The sequence below is a fragment of the Pantherophis guttatus genome, chromosome 5, assembly GCF_059756535.1.
Source record: "Pantherophis guttatus breed Tessera chromosome 5, ASM5975653v1, whole genome shotgun sequence".
Classification (NCBI taxonomy): Eukaryota; Metazoa; Chordata; class Lepidosauria; order Squamata; family Colubridae; genus Pantherophis; species Pantherophis guttatus.
Genome location: NC_142067.1, coordinates 63446528 through 63467338, shown reverse-complemented (window position 1 = coordinate 63467338; position 20811 = coordinate 63446528). Strand labels below are relative to the sequence as shown.

At 41.1% G+C, this 20811-nt stretch overlaps 1 protein-coding gene across 1 annotated transcript in view; it reads left to right on the top strand.

Moving 5' to 3' along the window:
• Window positions 1–18371, top strand: part of TSPAN7 (tetraspanin 7) — a 300581-nt gene extending 282210 nt beyond the window's left edge. Inside the window, exons 7-8 of the mRNA XM_034423813.3 lie at window positions 14434–14506; window positions 17320–18371. Coding sequence (XP_034279704.1) covers window positions 14434–14502 — 69 coding nt within the window. The 3' untranslated portion in view covers window positions 14503–14506; window positions 17320–18371. The remainder of the gene's footprint in view (window positions 1–14433; window positions 14507–17319) is intronic.
• The last annotated feature ends 2440 nt before the right edge of the window (window positions 18372–20811 follow it).

Sequence of the window (20811 nt, the reverse complement as noted above, 5' to 3'; positions counted from 1 at the left end):
AGGTTTCCTCAGAGCCGCCTATTAGCGGCCAGTCATCACGTTCTCATCATAAGCCTCACAGACATGCCCTAACATCTTCTAAAGATGAGAAGCACAGGGATAAGGCCTTAAAAAAGCTTTGTGACAAAGCTACGGCCCATTTGACTCTGGCTGGGCCCAAGGAGTCTGGTACTTCTAGGGATCTAGTTCCTCTGGTGGATCATGTGCCTGCGGAAACTCTGGACCAGGTATCTCTCTTTGAGACTGCCCTGTCATCATTCCAACATCGGAGTTATGGGGTCCAATATCTTCGACAGCACCAATGACCGCTGCATTGGGTCCAGTGGCTCCTGATAGCATCTCGTCTCAGCCTCCTGCTTCTGATCCTGATACCAGACCTCCTCAAGAGCAGATTTGTTACCAAGTCCACCCAGAACAACTTCAACAAATGATTTCTGTGGCTATCCAACAATCATTAGCGACTGGTTTCAGGCCTCCCAGCATGGAAGGTTCAGTGCGGTCCTTTGTGTCTGCTTCCCCTGAATGGGATTTTCCCGAGGACTCTCTTTCAGCTGGGGCTCCTGATTCCCCGATTTCATCTTACATCCATCATCCTTAGCAGAGGTGGAGTCTCGTGAAATGGACTTGTCAGAAGATGAAGGCCTTCCGCCTGACCAACCGGCCTTCACGGGGTTTTCCCTCAGGCCCTTCTCAAGTCTTTAATATTTAAGGCAGTTAATACGGGCCAGCTAGGTTCCGGTGTCCTGGACCATGCTCCTCCTCCGACTCCTGGGTCTTTGGATCCTCTGTTTGCGGAACCTTCTAAACCTGTGACTTCTATCCCAACTCCACCACTTTTCCTAGAAGTAATCAGGAAACAGTGGACCTCTCCAGGTTCAGCTTCAGTTCCTTCTTCGACAGACTGAAAAAAATTTAATATAGCACCCGACCTTGAGTCTCTTCTCCAGGTACCAATGGTGGACACTCCGGTTGCTGCTTTGTTACCCAACGCTTCAATTCCTGGGGATCCGGATGAGGGGCTATGCCCTGAAGAGCGTCAATTGGATTTGGTTCTGCAGCGGGCTCATCAGTGGTCAGCATGGGCAATTCGGTCTGCGACCACTGCATCATTCTTCAACCGAACTACATTATTATGGTTGCGACAACTGCAAGAGAAGTTGCCTCCTGATGACTCGAGGATGAAGCAGAATTTGAAAAAGATTGTTGCAGCGGTCCAGTTTTCAGTGGATGCTACTCTCAACACTGCTCGTTTTGCTGCAAAGTCCCTGGCTTCTGCGGTGACAGCTCGCTGTTTGGTTTGGCTATGCCATTGGCAGACAGACATGAGACATAAGTGGCGTTTGGCATCGGTGCTCTTTATAGGGATCAAATTGTTTGGGGATCCACTGGACTCCTTTCATATAGAGACCAAAGATAAATGGAAGATCTTGCCACCGCATATCGTAGGGGGGAGTCCCGGGTTTCACCATACCCCTCTCGTCCTTAATTCCGGGGCTATGACGGGGATGGTAATTCTTCCTTTTCTGCTTCTCGGGAGCAAGGGATCTTCAACCCCAGGCAGCGGGGCTCCCTAGACAGGTCGTCTAGAGGTAGATCCTTTCTGAATAAACAGCCCTTTCAAGGGGGAGGGGGTCATTCACTCCGACGCCATCACTAATTGCATGTTGGACCGTCCCATTGGTGGCAAATTAGCCGTTTTCGCCAACCTTTGGGAGAGAACTACATCTGATAAGTGGGTCCAGGCTATTATAAGATCGGGATTAGCCATAGAATTCCTTTCTCTTCCCCCGATGTTCTTTGTGCATTGTCCGCTTTCTCATGACTGTGATAGACAAGTCCTCATGGATTCGGCTATCCAGCATCTCCTCTCTATCGAGGCTATTCAGCAGGTGCCTGTGGATCAAGTGAGACGAGAGTTTTATTCCCGTGTATTCCTTGTCCCAAAGTCATTGGGGAGGGGGGGTGGAGACCTATTCTGGACCTTAAACGTTTGAACCAATATGTGGTATATCGCAGATTCAAAATGCAATTGTTACGTTCCATCTTAGACGGCATTAGGAGGAGCGACCTCCTCTCCTCTATTGACCTCACTGAGGCCTAGCTTCATATTCCTATCCTTCCCTCTCACAGAAAGTGCCTTAGATTCTGTTATGCAGGAGCCCATTATCAATATAAGGCATTGCCCTTTGGGCTTTCCTCTGCTCCCCGTTGTTTCACCAAGGTTTTAGCAGCCTTGGCTGCTTCCCTCAGAGTTAGAGCTGTTCGTCTCCAGTGTTATCTGGATGACATTTTAATTTTATCTACTTCTACTCAGCAGGCCCGTCAGGACCTCCAGTTAACACCTTCAGGCCCTTGCTTCCCATGGATTCTCTATTAATAGGGATAAGAGCCATCTCACCCCCTCGACCTGTCTTCTCCACTTGGGAGCAGTAATTGACTCAATTGAGGGTAGAGTTTATTTATCCCAGGAGCGCCAAGATAGTCTAGTGGCCCTGGTGTCCAGGGTGGAAGGGTGCAGGAAAGCTTCCCCCTTCTTACTTTCGCAGCTCCTAGGCAAAATGATTTCGGCTATTTCCATCATGCCCTGGGCTCAATTGCATTTAAGAGACCTCCAATAGTTCCTTTTGCCATTTCAGAAGACAGGGAGAGGCACGTCATCGGCCAAGGTTCCGGTTCCCAAGGAGGTGCTCAGATCTCTCAGATGGTGGTGGTCTCCTGCCATTGCCAAAGGTTGCTTGTTCCATGAACCTCAATGTCTAGTGGTGACCATGGACGCCAGTCTCTCCGGCTGGGGAGCACATTGTCAGGTGCAGGTGGCACAGGGCAGGTGGACTACCAGCGAGAGCCATCAGAACATCAATTGGCTGGAATTGAGGGTGGTGTTTCTGGCTCTTCGTGTCTTCCAAGGTCATCTGGTGGGCACCCATGTATTAGTGCTAACGGACAATGTTGCAGTGAAAGCGCACATAAATTTATTTATTTATTTATTTATTTTTCATATTTGTATACCGCCCTACTCCCGAAGGACTCAGGGCGGTGAACAGCCATAATAAATACAAATACATATAGAAGTTAAAAACTATTAAGAAACAGATTAAGTAATTTAGGCTCAAAGATTAAAAACATCCAAATTTATCTAAAGAGGTTTAAAACCCAATTTAAAAGCCAGTTTAAAAGCCAATTAAAAAGGGAGAGTTAGGCCAGGCCAGCTTGTTGGAATAGAAATGTTTTCAGGTGTGGTCGACAGGTAAATCCCATTATCGTTTTAAAGAGACAAAGACCAAAATAATCCTGGAACAAAGTTTATTCTTTGCAAAGGGCCTTTCTCTCTGGAATAGAGAAAGACGGAAATAAAACAATTTACACGAGTTTTTATAGTCTTCAGGAACATCAGAATACACGTCAATAAAGTACCTTGGGAATCAGTTTCAGATCTTACATAACATCTTATATAACATATGCAGTACATAATTCCACCCTGGAAATTCCCCAATTCCCAACAGAAATACCCCTCAAAAACATCAATTGCGTACTTCCTTTAATTAATGAGGGCAAATTGACCCAGGAACATATTTCCTGCAAGACAAACATCCTCTCAAAAAACACAGGGATTACACACTTCCTTTCTCATGTTCTTAAATGTCAGCTAAATTATATAATCAGGTTATACAAGGTAAAACAAAACCTTAACATGATTTTAAAATGGCGTAACTCAGGTTATGCTTTTACAGGAATAATTCTTATTTTTCTCACAATCCCCCCTTCTCCTCTTCATTATCTTTTATTCCTGTAAACTATGAATATCCTGTAACAGTATAGAAACTCCTCTCCATACAATACAATATTGCTTAGCGCATTGTAAGCCGCCCTGAGTCTCCGGAGAAGGGCGGCATATAAATCAAATTAAAAAATAAATAAATAAATAAATAAAATAGGTAATTTGGGCAATACCATGTTACCACATAAAAACATTAACTTGTAAGGAACTTGTATCCTTAAACATAGAAAATGTAACCCTTCCTCCAAAATCCAAAACTTCTTGTTTGAAGGTGTATAATTACCAAATAGCTCAGTGCATTGCTTATATAAAAATTCCATTCTATTTGTAAGGCCAATGTATTGAGGAACTATCTCATATGTACGTTTGCACTTGGCACACACCATCTTCAAAAGATGACTTAATACATATCTCAGCTTCCTCAGTGGTGTCTATTAGGGTTAGTGGTGTTTCTATAAGAGAATAACGGTGCTCGAATTCAGTATGGAAACATAGCTGCTACCATGTTATAGGGTAACTAGGCAACACAGCCAAAATCCCCATTCCTATCCACACCTGTAAAATAACAAACACTACCACAAAAAACCCCATTATTCCTAGTGAACTAGCTCCCCCAACATATTGTTCAAAGAGATAAAAGATTATTATCTTACCTCCAATACATCAATCAATCAAGGAGAACTTACATCCACTGGATATCAAAACATAGATTTACACCAATCAATAATATCTTTCCTTAATACAATCAAAAACACAACAAGAATTATTACCACTCCTAGCCAAATACAAATCTCTTCATAAAACTCTTCTTCCATCCATTGGTTCCCAATCGTCTAAGGTTTGTCATCAAAAAGTCAATTTAAGAGGGTTTGCAGGTTCCGTAGCAACCGTCCTTCCATAATGCAAAGCCACCAGTCCCTTGACTCTGGAATAGCATACCCAACCTTGTTCCTTAGTCCTTACAGCCGATTCAGTAGTCAGCAAAACTTGGAACAGTCCCTTCCACACCAGCTGCAACTTCTTCTCAGTAATGGCTTTTATCGGACCCAGTCTCCACTTTTGTATTCATGTGCTTGGAAATCAAGAGGTGGATTCTGTCCTTTTTTCCTTAAATGAGAAAAACACTGGGACAGTCCCTGTATATATATTTTCAGAAAAAACATCCTTCAATTCTATCCTAGGCATCTCAACTTTCCCCGCATATGGCAATCCAAACATCATTTCATACGTAGATATCCCCAGATCTTTCCTAGGACTAGTTCCTATTCTTAATAGAGCTAAAGGCAAACACTTCATTCAAGGTAGTTGAAGCTCTAACATTAATTTTTATAACATAGATTTACTTATCTGATTAGCACATTCACAACACCCTATAGAACTTAGCATAAACAATAAATGTAATTGCCAATCAATTCCTAATTGTTCCATAAGCTTCATCACCTTGGACAATGAAATGTATACCCCTATCACTATCAATAAGATCAACCAATCCATATTTGGGTATTATTCACTCCAATATAATTTAACAATCTTCTGAGCACCTGTCTTTACACAAAGAAAGGCTTCAACCTATCCAGTAAAATAATCCACTATTATTATCACATATATCAATGGTCACACCACCAGCATTTCAATGTAATCTACTTAGATTCACTGAAAAGGCCAAATGGTCAAATCTCTACATATACAATTTATTCATTTCCATACCATTTATATAACTATTATATACACACCCCTAGACACATATATGCATATACATTTAATAAAATCAATAAGTGCTTGCGTTCTCCAATAGGTTCCCTCATGCACTCATTCAATCACATTCCACATCACAACTTTAGTAAAAATTTGCACTCCATTCTTATTAATCCATTTCCCATTCACTTACACACCCCTTCATCCACTATTTATATAATATCAAGTTTAGAAGGCTCCTCAGCTGCCTTTAAAACAGCTGTGATAAGTTCCACCTATCACAATTCCTTTTACTAAATATCAACCCCCTTTCAATCCAGATTATCCCAAAAGTATGTAAGATACCATAAGCATAGTTTAAATCAGCATAAATATTCCCTACCTCATTATTTAATATGTGCAATGCTTACAATAAAGCAAAAACCTCACATATCTGCACTGACCATTCAAACGGTAACTTTCCAGCTTCCAATATCTCAATAGTGTCTCCATTCACAACTGCATAACCATCCAGTCTCATCCCATTCTCAATTCATTTATTCATAACCACATAATTTTATTCCACATCTTCCCATCTCTCTCTCCCATTTGTCAAGAGAACCAAACTCTCTTGAGACAATTTTAAAAACCTAGCATTTGTGCACCACCTTTTAGTTCCCAGTCCACATGCGAACCAACACTCCTTTGGCTATACCATCTTCCACTACTACAGACAAGTGGAAATTTTTCCTTAAACCAGGCAAACATAACACTGGAGCAACACTACATTATTACTTTCTTCAACTCTTCAACCTTTCTTCCAAACAACTTAGTTTAGAATTAACTATCAATAAATCAATAAAGTCTCAATAAATACTCAACTCTCCCCACTTCAGAGGAATCACACCACACTTCTATCAAAATTAGCTAAACTATTTCCACAAGCTTCAAAGAAATGCAGAGCTTAATCTAAATTCACAAGTCTATACAGACAAACTTACAAGTAACTTCCTAGCTAACCAGACCAAAAGTCCATCTTTACCTTCTACCAGTAATTCTTTTCTCAAGGGAACATCCTTTATCTAGACAACACTAAGCTAAAATAACATAGTCAATTATTCCCCAGACTATCTAGTATCTAGAAATCTCCTTCTCAGCATTCAAAATCATTCAAAATACACAGACACAAAAACATAAAAGAGGGTAATAAAAAACTTCAAAAAGCAAAAGAAAATCACCTAATAGAGGTACTCCAGGTCTCTACTCCCAAAAATAATTGTTTCAAACTTTCAATGTCACTTCTCTAAAGCAGGACAGGAAATACATCTGCATAGCTGCCAATGCAGTCAGAAACAATGCAGGATCAAATCACCCATTCGCCCCTCCTTTCTCTCAGACAAACTCAACAAAGGAAAAAAAATGTGTAAAAGGGAAAACAAACCGCACCTTCCCTCCCCCCTTTTCCTACTTCTCTTATTCAGAACAAAAAGACGGGGGAAATATAGAGAAGAAAAATACTATTCCTGTCTCCAATTAACATCGCAAATACCTCTTCCTAATCCTACTTCTCCATAGGATCTCTCTCATCTCTCACTTGCTCATTCAAACACTTGCTATTACAACATAACAACAACTACAACAACAAACTCTTGCCACTCACTATTTCAATATACAAAGGGAATTTCTCAGGGGTTCAACACACAGGCATTCACAAATATCAGGATCACCTTACCACCCCCATTTAAGGGTTTACCACATACACTCATAATTATTCTGCAATCAGACCTTTTAGTGTATTCCAACACACACATGCCTTTTCCCTACCAACTAGTCAGCATAAATACTTCAGGGAGCTTTATTATCATTCTCAGTATTATTATTTTTACAAGACAATGAGCTCTATTGCCTAAACAACTCTCATTACACACACATACCATTTAACAACATTTGCAAACCTGGAATAAAACCTGGAAAGGTTCCATCCCTTCAGATACCCATTTCATTTTTATCCTTGACATCTCGTAGCCCATTCCTCAAGCAGTGGAAAACTTCAGGATGCGGTTTTTAATCAAAAACTTGATTTCGGGCCCTAACCACACCTGTCCTCCACAGCTCCAGGTTTAAGCCAAGAAGGTCACTTAATTAGCTGGCACACACATATCACCATCACATCACATTAATCAAAGACAAAATATTCGCATTCAACCTCAGGTAGGAAGAACAATAACCTTTCCTTACCACATTCCTACAGAGTTTTCTGCCTCATCCAAGAACAATAAAGATTTGTATACCAAGCTCACATCCCAGAAGAGACAATGCATCTCTCCCAAGCAGATTAAGACCTACTTCTAGAACAAATATCACATCCAAATGTATAATACACTTTCCACAACTCAATTTCACATTCTTCAACAATGGCACATCAAAAGGTATACCCTTGACACCCCTTATCTTAATAGTTACACCTGTGGGATGCACTCCTCTAGGCAACTTACAGATATAGGTTCTAATCACACCCGTATCTATTAGAAACACATGATCTTCCTCTTCTAGACCCACTAATCATCCTCTTCTCAGGACAAACTCTAGCAAAATGCCTCTCCTTTACACACACAAAGCACTTTTTGCTTTCCAATCCACCAACACTAGACTTTTTTCCACTGGAGTAATCCTCTCCCAATTCCAGGACACTGTCGCCACATTACAACCAAAGTTTCACAAAACCTTTTCCTCTTCTACCTAACTCCTTTCCCTCTCCTGTCTGTTTCAACACAGACACCATCATTCGACTTTTCTTTCTTTTTTTTTCTCTTCTAATCTTGGCCTCGTCCCTATTCACATAGACCTTTTGAGCTTCTTTCAACAGAGCAGCAATATCAGTAGTAGCTTCTGTATGTCTGGCCATGATTTCGTCACAAATTTCATTTTCATTAAGGACTCATAAGCCGGCGTTTCAGGAGAAAGACTAGTGTGCTTATTCAAATTGTCCTTAATATTTTCCAGAAACACAGACGGTGTTTCTTCCCACAACTGTTCCACCTCCAAAACTTTTGTTAGAGTTTTTTCCTTGAGGTACAGCTGTCTTAACTCCCTCCATTTGCTCCCGATCAGCTAAATTATTATTATTCCAACCAGGATCAACTAATGGAGACTTAACATCTGCAGCAACGGGCTGAACAGCCCCCACTTGGGTTTTTATCCCAAAAAAAACCATAGCTGCCTTTTGAATTTGTGACCTCTCCTCAGGGGAGAACAAATAACCCAATATATGCTGTAACTCTGCAAAAGTATACAGATTGGGTCTCAGGAATAAATCCAATGACTCAGACAACTTGATCAGATCTGCCTATAAAGACGGCATATTTCTTTTATAATCTTCCAAATCAGAAGATATCAAAGACTCATTCACAAAAGCCACAATACCATTTGGCATTCCTCTTAAAGGAAACATTCCTTTAGTTTGTGAACATGTAACATGAGGAGAAGTGGATGGATTCTGCTTCACAATTACTAACAATTCACCCAACTCCTTCTCCAGCTGCCTATATTACTGCCCTGCTGAAGTTTCTTCCTTTCTGCTCCCAGCAGCAACATCAATTTCACCCACAACTTGGATTATACGAAGGAGGGGGAGGTGGGCATATAGCATAAGCTAAAGGATCCCAGCCTTCCTCTTCTTCTTCCTTCCCATACAAAACTCTAGAACTTCTCAGGGAAGAGGGGTTAAACTTCAACTTCTTTTTTCACCAAAACGTTCTTCAAAGCATTGATCCAATATGGGTCTGACTCCCCAAACTTACTCCACCTATAATTAGGCTGTATCAACACAAACGTCAGCCAAACCTCCTTACAATAATTAATCATAGTCACCTTATCTAATACCTTTGTACAAGCTTTCAACCAATCCTCTGACCACTGTACTAACAATTCCCCTAATGGAGATATGGGGGATGGAGGATATTTCAGTCTCAGCAGCACTTTTCCCTAGTAAAGTCCCCATACTTTCCCCAACCTGTATTACACTAATTATACAGGACAAATCATACAGGCCATACACACACACACATACACAAATCCAAACCACCAAAAAGAAAACATATACTCACTCCTGGTGCACCGAAGTTTTCAGGAACGTTCCTCTCTGTCCAGGCATTCAGGTCTCTGCCTCAAGGTTCATAGAAAAGCAATTCCGGCTGGAAAGGAAATAACCCCATCTCACTGAAATCAGTGTTATGTGCGCACACAGGGAAATCCCTTCCAGACAGAATGTTTTCAGTCCCTGTTCGGGCGCCAATTGTGGTCGACAGGTAAATCCCATTATCGTTTTAAAGAGACAAAGACCAAAATAATCCTGGAACAAAGCTTTCTCTCTGGAATAGAGAAAGACAGAAATAAAACAATTTACACAAGTTTTTATAGTCTTCAGGAACATCAGAATACACGTCAATAAAGTACCTTGGGAATCAGTTTCAGATCTTACATAACATCTTATATAACATATGCAGTACATAATTCCACCCTGGAAATTCCCCAATTCCCAACAGAAATACCCCTCAAAAACATCAATTGCGTACTTCTTTTAATTAATGAGGGCAAATTGACCCAGGAACATATTTCCTGCAAGACAAACATCCTCTCAAAAAACACAGGAATTACACACTTCCTTTCTCATGTTCTTAAATGTCAGCTAAATTATATAATCAGGTTATACAAGATAAAACAAAACCTTAACATGATTTTAAAATGGCGTAACTCAGGTTATGCTTTTACAGGAATAATTCTTATTTTTCTCACATCAGGGCACGGCGGAATATGCGTAAGTCTTGGATGTTTCCTAACTCCGGGGGAAGCCCGTTCCAGATGGTAGGTGCCCCCACAGAAAAGGCTCTCCCCCTGGGGGCCGTCAGTCGACATTGTTTGGCCGACGGCACCCTGAGGAGTCCCTCTCTATGGGAGCGAACTGGTCGGTGAGAGGCTATTGGTGGCAGGAGGCGGTCTCGTAAGTACCCTGGTCCTGAGCCATGGAGCGCTCTAAAGATAGTAACCAAAACCTTGAAGCGCACCCGGAAGACCACTGGGAGCCAGTGCAGCTTGCGCAGGAGGGGGGTTACATGAGAGCGCCACATTGCTCCCATTACCACCCACGCGGCTGCATTCTGGACCAGTTGGAGCCTTCGGGTGCTTCTCAAGGGGAACCCCATGTAGAGAGCATTACAATAATCCAGGCGTGAGGTGACAAGGGCGTGAGTGACCGTGCGTAACGAGTCCCGATCCAGAAAGGGATGCAACTGGCGAATCAGGCGAACCTGATAAAAAGTCCTCCTGGCTACTGCCGTCATATGCTCTTCAAAAGACAGCCGTGAGTCCAGGAGAATGCCCAAGTTGCGAACCCCATCTGTGGGGGCCAACGACTCGCCCCCAATAGTCAGAGATGGCACCAACTGACTATATCGGGATGACGGAAACCACAGCCACTCGGTCTTGGATGGATTGAGTCTGAGTTTGTTCCTCCCCATCCAGATCCGTATGGCCTCCAGGCACTGGGACATCACCTCGAGGGCATCATTGGGGTGGTCTGGGGTGGAGATGTACAGCTGGGTGTCATCAGCGTACTGATGGTACTTCACCCCAAAACCACGGATGATCTCACCCAGCGGCTTCACATAAATGTTGAATAGAAGGGGCGAGAGGACCGATCCTTGTGGCACCCCACATATAAGGGGCCTCGGGGTCGACCTCTGCCCCCCTGTCAACACAGACTGCGACCGGTCAGAGAGAAAGGAGGAGAACCACTGTAGAACAGTGCCCCCCACCCCCAACCCTTCCAACCGGTGCAGCATGATATCATGATCGATGGTATCAAAAGCCGCTGAGAGGTCTAGTAGGACCAGGACAGAGGAGCACCCCCTGTCCCGAGCCCTCCAGAGATCATCAACCAATGCGACCAATGCTGTCTCTGTGCCGTACCCGGGCCTGAATCCCAACTGGAACAGATCTAGATAATTCGATTCATCCAGGTACTCAGGCAGTTGTCGTGCAACCACACTCTCAACAACCTTTGCAACAAAGCAAAGGTTGGAGACAGGACGATAATTTGCTAATACAGCTGGATCCAGGGAGGGCTTCTTGAGGAGGGGCCTCACCACCGCCTCTTTCAAGACGGGTGGCACCAGTTCCAAGTCCCTAATGTTGGAGGCCAAAAGACGGGCTTTGGGCAGAGCATCAGCTTTGCTCCTTGTAGGCAGAGCACATTGCCGGGGTGTCCAATGTGCAGGCAGATTGGCTAAGTCGACAGGAAATCGACCACGTGGAGTGGCACCTGCATCTGTCGATTTTCAGGGACCTGACAACCCAGTTTGACACCCCGGAGGTCAACTTGTTTGCGACCTACCTGAACGCTCAACTTCTGTGGTTCTACTCACGGTTCCCGGCACCTCACGCGGAAACTGTTGACGCTCTTCGGTCCAGGTGGCCACCAGGCCTTCTCTACGCTTTTCCGCCCATAACTCTCATCCCCAGGGTGATATCCAAACTTCTACAGGAACAAGTGGAACTCATTCTTTTGGCCCCTCACTGGCCATGGCGGCCTTGGTTTGCAGATCTCACCTCATCTGTGGCCCCTCCCTGGAGGATTCCACAGGGTGTTGCCTCTCTCAGCCAGGGGGCAGTGGTCCACCCGGACCCTCAGTGGCTCCAACTGACCGCTTGGTGATTGAGCGGTGCTCCCTGAGTAGAATAACATTCCAGCCGAGGTTATCCGAACCATTCAAGCGTCCATGGACCGCATTTATTTGGCTACTTGGCGGGCCTTTTGTGACTGGTGTGACCATAAAGGGGTTTAGGCCCTTCAAGCCTCAATTGTCCATGTCCTCATTTTTCTCCAGGATGGACTCACTAATGGCCTTTCGCCCAACATCCTTCGGAGGCAGGTGGCGGCGCTCTCAACGGTCCTGACTTATAGGTCCCTTTCTTCCTTGTCTCAACACCTTCTTATACGTAGATTCCTGCGGGGAGCCACTAATTTATGTCCCCCTGTGGTGCACAGGTACCCTACCTGGGAACTGTCTATTGTTCTGAATTCCCTTACGGGTACCCCATATGAGTTCTTACAGATGGTTAGCCTCCGGCTTTTATCATGTAAGGTCGCCTTTTTGGTGGCTATCACCTCTGCAAGACGAATCTCGGAAATTGCCGCTCTGTCTATGCGCAGTGACCTCTGTGTGTTCCATGCGGATTGTGTGGTTCTTCTTCTTGACCCTACCTTTGTTCCTAAGATCAATATACCTTTTCACCATATGCAGGAACTCAACCTTCCTGACTTCTGCCCTCGCCCTGCACACCCTCTTGAACGGTGGTGGCATTCGTTGGACGTCCGGAGGGCTCTCCGGGTGTACCTTAAGATAACTGTGGTCTTCTGCAGGATGGAGTCTTTGTTTGTGTCATTTCTCCCGGTCTCTTTAGGTAGCAGGGTGACATCTTCGACCAACGTACGGTGGATCCGGCAGACGATTGCTAAGGCATATGAGCTGCGTTCTTTGCCAAGACCTCCTCACCTGACTGTGCATTCGACCCACAGCGCGGTGACTTTGACGGCTTGGGCCACACAAGCATCTTTGCTGGAGATCTGCAGGGCAGCAACCTGGACTTCCCCTTCCCCCTTTGTTCAGCGCTACAAGTTGGACAAGTTCACCTTGGTGGAGGCGGCGTTTGGCTGTCATGTGCTACAAAGGGTTCATACGGGGGAGGGGTCTTCAGCCCGGACTGGTCCCTCCCGGACTTAGGGACAGTTAACTTTGGTATGTCCCATGCCTGGCTGCTGGCTCCACCCACAATGGAGAAGGGGTGTTGGTCCTACCTGAGACGCACCTTCTCGTCGGGTGGAGACAGCAGCCAGCCCCACCCTTTTCTCAGTCTGGTCCCTTTTCTACTAATTCTATTTTGTCTCCTGCACGTCAAGTCTGTTTCTTCGTCTTCACCAAAAGCTGGAAGCCCCTAGCAACAAGGGCGGGACTTAATAACAATGACAGACTCAGTCCATCAATCTGAACAGACGAGTACAACCCATGCCTGGCTGCTGTCTCCACCCAACGAGAAGGTGCGTCTCAGGTAGGACCAATGCCCCTTTTCATCAACAGCTTACCTGAAGGCATATAAACAATGTTTAACCTGACATTTGTATTTGTCTGCACATATGTCAGTAAGCATATAACAGACACAGCCTTTTTTCATTCCATCAATTTGTCAACAATCTGTGGTACATATCAAAAACCTTAATTCTACTTTACTTAGTAGAATTCCCTGAAATTGCACCTCCAAAATTAAGCAACAACCCATTGGAAAATGAAAGATAATAACAATATGTGGAACTTCTAGGATTAAAATGCATCTTCCACACCAAGATAGATATTAGATTTTTCCCCTCTCATCTGTATTATTTCTATAAACAACTCAAGACTCACCTAATATTCCTTTCTCCTCCTTTTTACCCCCGCCACAAAAACACTGTGATATGGACTGACAGAGAGTGATTGGCCCAAAATCAACCAGCCAACTTTCATGCCTGACAGTTTCCTAGTTTCTAGCCTGATATTTTACTAGACTAAACTTAATTTTATGAACTCATAGTGCATTCTTCCAACACAATGCTTCATTCTGAAAAAAATAAAGCTGATATAACATGGCTTCAATACCACTCCCACTTTCTAGTAAAAATAGATTGCTTAGAGGCAAATACAATGAAATCAGTGTTGTCTTAAAAAAGGGGGGGAAATAAAAAGGGAGACTGTATCAAATAAATTATTAGAACTGCCTCTTTCCTGATTGCATTAATTTGATGTTTTTATTCTGGCTGTAGACTTTATTTTATATTATTTCATTTTACATATTTTCACAAATTTAAAAATCTAAAATCCTTTTTTCAGACTCAGTACATTTCATGACGCTGGATTAAATGCATGATTCTTTTCCTTTCTCTTCTGCAGCTGATTGGCATGCTGTTGGCGTGTTGTCTGTCCCGGTTTATTACTGCCAATCAGTATGAGATGGTGTAACAAGGTGAGATTCTGCTGCATGCAAGATGCTTTTTTCAGAGTCAGGCAAATGCTTTGCTTTCCATTTGGAGAAAGATAGATTTTATAGCTGCTCTCTCCAACATGGCCTTTTAATTTCAATCAGCACAACTCCCATCAACCTCAGCCAATGTTATTCTGGGTGGTTTATATCAACAAAAAGACATTCAGTGCTGAATGGCATTAATAATTTACATTAATGATAAAGCAGAACAAAAAGCATTCTGTAGGGACTATCCTGTATTATAATTTTCCATTGTTTTATTTTAAATTAATAGACAAAAGTAGTTTTTAAAATACTACCTCTACTGATATTCTGGAATGTGTGGTCTCATTCCCATCGCTATAAAACTTGGCAACCCTAAACCCATGTTTAAAATCAGTATAGGTAATCCTCAACTTACAACTTCAATTGAACCCAAAATTTCTGATGCTAAAAAGATAGTTCTTAAATGAATTTTGCCCGATTTTACAACCTTTCTTGTCACAGTTGTTAAGTGAATCATTGCAGTGGCTAAGTTAGAAACACGGTTCTTAAATGAATCTGGATTCCCCATTGACTTTGCTAGTCAGAAGGGCACAAAAGGTGATCACATGACCCCAGGACATTGCAACCATTAAAATATGAATCAGTTGCCAAGTATCTGAATTTTGATCATATAACCATGATCATGTAACCATGCAATGGTTGTAAGTGTGAAAAATGGTCATAAGTTACTTTTTTCAGTGCCATGGTAACTTTGAACGATCACTGAAAGAACTGTTTAAGTTGAGGACTACCTGTAATGGATCAGATGTAGATTTAAAAGGTGAAATTTATCCAGACACGCATTCTTGGCCACTAGAACTATTGATCTAAAAAAATTTCATTTGATTCTTTTTAAAAAAACCCAAAGGTACAATTTTAGAGTGCTCTTGGATTTGACTTTCTATCCATTTGATTCCCATTCAGCCAGGAGTATTTTTGTTCAGCATAAGCTTATGCCAGTGGTAGGATTCAGCAGTTTGCACCAGTTCAGTAGAACCAATAAATAAATAAATAAATAAAAATGGCAAAAAGAGTTACAAGATACCAGAGGAGAAGCAGGACAGATTCACCAAAAAGCTAATAAGAGTTGAAATTCTAAAAAGGGCAAGAGATGATGAATAGACATAGAATACTTTTTAACATGGTGGTTATTCTAATAAGTGTTAGAAAAAAGTAGAAACTGGGAAAACAATATTATGTATCCTGAAATATAATAGAACATATTATGAGCACTATGTATACACAATTGTTAGAAGTTGAAAAAGTATTATTATGAATATTTAAATAGCAATATCACTATTAGAATTGTATGCAAATATATTGACACAGATAACACACTGTCCACTAAACACTTATGGATGTTAAAGAAAAAATTATAAATAAAATTATTATTTTAAAAAGCCATTCCAAATGGAACCAGAATGTCCACTGCATGCCACTCTATTCTGGACACAGAATGCAGTTTATTGCTTTTGAAACCATCAGTGTTTTAGATCTATTCTGAATGCCCAGTGATCTGTTTAGCTTATCCAAAGTGGTATATGAGCATATAGATCAGTGCCTGAATCCTTGTATGAATTCACTTTTAATTCACTGGAGGAGTAGATTCACACAAAAAACATTTGTGAGGGGTCCTTGGTGCTCCCTGAGTTTGGTTGTTTGCTTGCAAACATTTCATTATCTAAATTAGTTAACATCATCAATGATAATGTGACCTAATTTGGGTAATGAAATGTTTGCAAGGAAACAACCAAGCTCAGAGAACACAAAGGACCTCTCAGGAGGAATTCCTGAGGACATAGAAGCTGTTTGCATTCATAGGAAACCTGTGTGCAGGACATTCAAAGACATGAGCAAATAGAAATAGTGAAGTCAATGGCTTAGTCCAACATTTCCAGGGATTCTAATATTGTAATTTCATTGCCAGTAACTATATACAGAAACAAAATATACTGTTAAGACACTGACGTCAATTCAGGACTTCTTGATCATGTGGTCTATAGTACATAATTCCCATGGATTAAATAGAGCTAGATCTTGAGTTCTTAATTATTCATTATGACATCTACCATATGGCAAAAACCATTTTAAAATTGGTGATTCCCTTAGTGGTTTTATAGGAGTACTTCTTAAAGAAATCACTAAAGTTGCAGTGCTGGGAGAAATGTTCATTAGTTGTCCTTTGAGGCTGTAGTGTGAGAGAAATTATTATCAATATATTAGGTTGTTTGCTTCCAGAGAAATTTCACCAATTTCTTTGGTGAATTAGTTGACTTCTCTGTCAGAGTCACTTGGAAGAAAATTTATTTACAGATAGTCCTCAATTAACAACAGTTCATTTAGTGACCATTCAAAGTTACAATGGCACTGAAAAAAGTGACTTATGACCATTTTTCACATAACCGTTGCAGCATTCCCTGTTGTCAGGTGATCAGAATTCAGATGCTTGGCAACTGATTCATATTTATGACGGTTGCAGTGCCCTGGGATCATGTGATCAGATTTTGCAACCTTGTGACAAGCAAAGTCAATGGGGAATCCAGATTCACTTAACAACCATGTTACTAACTTAACAAATAACATGATTCACTTAACAACTGTGGCAAGAAAGGTTGTAAAATGGGAAAACTCACTTAACAAATGTTTCACAGCAACATACATTTTGGGCTCAATTGTGGTCGTAACTCGAGGATTACCTGTATACAATAGAAATCTTATGATTGATGGAAATGAAAACAATAATTATTCTCTTTCTTTCTGTACATCTCCAGGAGTATGAAATACAGTACCTGTTTTCAATCAGAAACTAGAAATTTCTTGGAAGACTTCTAAAGAATGTTAGAACACACATAACACAGCTACACGTATACACACCTAAAGACAACACTTTCTCAACTTTGTACCATGCATAATGTACCATTCCGTGAAGTACTGCCGTGACACAAAAAGTAGCCTGAACCATTGAGCATCCAGTACTGTACACTCCATCTCAACAACTGTGCATATGATGGCACTGTATGTTTGTTCTTGATCAGACAGTAGCTGCATTGTCAAGTTAGCAGAGGTAATTCATTGACAGCAATGATTAGGCTGTGCATGTAGTGACTGGAAGGCACCATTAGCCTTTCACCATGGTTAATAAATGTTGCACACATCCATATTAAGCCTGTATAGAAAAATATATATTATTTTGATTTATCAAGTTTTTAATTTCTCGATTTTGTTTATAGCTTTTACTAAAGTGTTTCAGTCTATCTAATCTCTCCTTTCCAACTACTGCCCAAAATAAGAAAAAAAATCAATTACATAACTTGGGGAATACTTGAAAATAAATGTGCAAAATCTGGTTGAGGGAAATTAATGTATTAATATTTTGCTACATCTTTCATTCTTGATCAGTGTTGTATGCCTAGTGTTTTTGCCAATAGACTTTGTCTAGTGCATTTTGCCTCAGAATCTGAACTTGTGTAATACCATTATTAAGGTGTGTTGTTTGCTTACTGTGAAGCCAGTAATTTTGCTTTCTTTGATTAGATAATTATGAATCAGATTGTGCTGTAATGCAACTTTTTTCTTATGCCCTTCTTTCTGTTTTATTCTCCTTTTGCATTGAAGTTGCCACAAAATTCATTGTCAAATCAATCAAAATAATAACAACAAAGAGAATGTGTGGAATATTTTTCAGGATGGGGAACAAAAGTTTAAGACCTTTTTAAAAAACCTAGAATTTTTTTTAATAAGGCCTCTGTCTAGCATGCCGACAAGAATGCATTGATATTGTATTTGTGATATACATATTAATAAATGGAACCATTACAGATTTCTACTGGCTTCCCTCTATTTTTGCATTATTGATATCTTGTTTTCAGTGGCAGTGTTATAAAAGTATGTACTTTAAAACATGTCTGAAAATATGATTGCCAGCATGTTCTAAAGTGTATGATGTTCTTTTTTTCCCTAATAACCATGTTAGTATTACATATTCCTTTAGTTCAGCCAATTTAGTTCAGTAAATATGGTTATTTACCGTATGCAACCTGACTTAGTGCTTGGTTTTGCCATTAAAGTAGGCTTTTCAGTGACAGTCTGAAATACAAGAGCAAGATGTTAGTTTTGGTTTCATCTGAAGATAAAGAAACATCTAGATAACTCTGATAAAAGAGAGATTTTCATGTGTGATTTGTGATTGCACTCCTCTCAAGCTTTTATAAACATTAGGCACTAAAATCCACTGCCTTCTGGCGCCCCCCCCCCACTTCCCCAGCTCCTTCCTCTGTTCTCCAGTGAACAGAACTAGAATCTTGAATCAACAATTGAGGTCTGGTTCTGAGGAATCTCTGGCCAATTCTGCAGGCTCGTTATGTTGTTTGCATTGAGGCTCAAACTGGTTCCTGAGAATCAGTGGAGAAAAGGGCATGTTAGAATGCTAGGCTTTGGGGCTAAACACCTGCAGCAACGCATGTAAATTTTCAGGATGATTTGTCCAGTGAGTGATACTGATGCTGAATGGAATAATTTCATTTTTCTGTGCCACATTTGGCTGTTTGTAAAGGAACTGGTAGGAAATGTATCCTACCCTGGAAGGAACTAGAACATATTTATTCTGGCTGCAATGCAAAATTGGGGGAGAAGGAAGTTTCAATAACAATTACTTTTGGTTACAGTAATCTCATTCCTCTTTTAGCCAAAGCTATACTTGAATTTAATTTCATAATGCTAGAATAGATACCAGTTCTTTGTATTCTTTCTTGTCAGACAATGTGTGCAAAAGGATTGTGGTGTAAGGTACATCCTCAGAAGCCCAATTAACAATAATCCTGCTTTTGGACTGGCCATATTCCTCCTGAGTCTTTAGCAGCAACCTGATATGAAATAATTAAGCAGAATTATTTATATTTTTTTACCTGCTGTTAGCACCTGACAACCTTGGCAATTACTATGGTCCTTTTATTAAAAATATAAATGATTGTTACCATTGCCCACACTCTTGCTGCTGCTGTTGTTGTTCTTAATATTGTTTTGCTTTATTTTCAAAATTAATGCTTTAATGTTGGATGCGTGTGTATTTATTAATGGTCTGGGGCAGTATGGAATGCATAATACTGGTTAGATCCAGGTCATTCATATGACATTTAGTAACAAACAGCTAAGAGAAGAGCGAGTGTATCATAGGGCACTTTGCCCAGAGGAGCTCATTACTCAGAGGCGACCCTTTTTTCTAATCATTTTCCAGAATAGAAATAAAAACAGCTTAATTAAATTAATAGAGCAAAACCAGAGAGAGAGGCATGCATTTAATGATAAAAGAATTATGTCCATAGAGAAAAGTGGACTTTCAATACTTGACTGAACTCTGTTCTTCCCTGAGAATTGATCAAGCTGATGGAAGCAGAGCTATATGAAGTTTCAAGAAAGATGTCCTACTGCAGTGATTCTGCCAATATGAGTAGGAGTGGGGTGACATCTTGTTTACTGTCTACAGCTTAACTGGTACCAGCATTTAAGAGCTGGCATCAACATTTTTATCCTTCTTGTGCATGCCACAAACTTCCTCTGATGTATTTCAGTATCAATTTGCAATTAAAGCTAAATAAAGATGAGAAACTTAGCTTGTACACTGCAAGGCAAAGATCTAGCTACAGATTATATGTGAATATTGGTACTGAAACCTCAACAACTCTTCTGCTTTCCTACAAAGCACTTTCAGAAAGTGGATGACTTGCAGAACAGTAGAATGGGATCCCTTGCAAAGAAGTATCTGGAATCCCTTGAGGAAAACTAATGAAACATCTCCTTCTTTTTCTCTTGTGCTTCCAACACATAGCATTTTATACATATGCAGTTAATCCTATCACTCTTCCAACATCTGCCAACATCTAGAAAGGAGTAAAGTAATAACTAGAAGGCAGACAAACACTACTCAACAAGTAGTCCTTAATGGTCCTACCATCTACATGGAGGGAAGTAAGCAGTGGGGTACCACAAGGTTCCGTCTTAGGCCCAGTACTCTTCAATATCTTCATAAACAATGAGGGAATAGAAGGTGAACATACCAAATTTGTGGATGATACTAAGATGGCAGAGATAGCCAACACCCTAAATGATAGGCTCAAGTTCCAGCTGGATCTTGACAGACTTGAACACTGGGCCCTATCTAACAAAATGGCATTCAATGTAGAGAAAGGTAAAGTCTTACACTTAGGCAACCACCCCCCCCATCATATAGACTGGGAGAAACCAAGCTTAATAGCAGCAACTGTGAG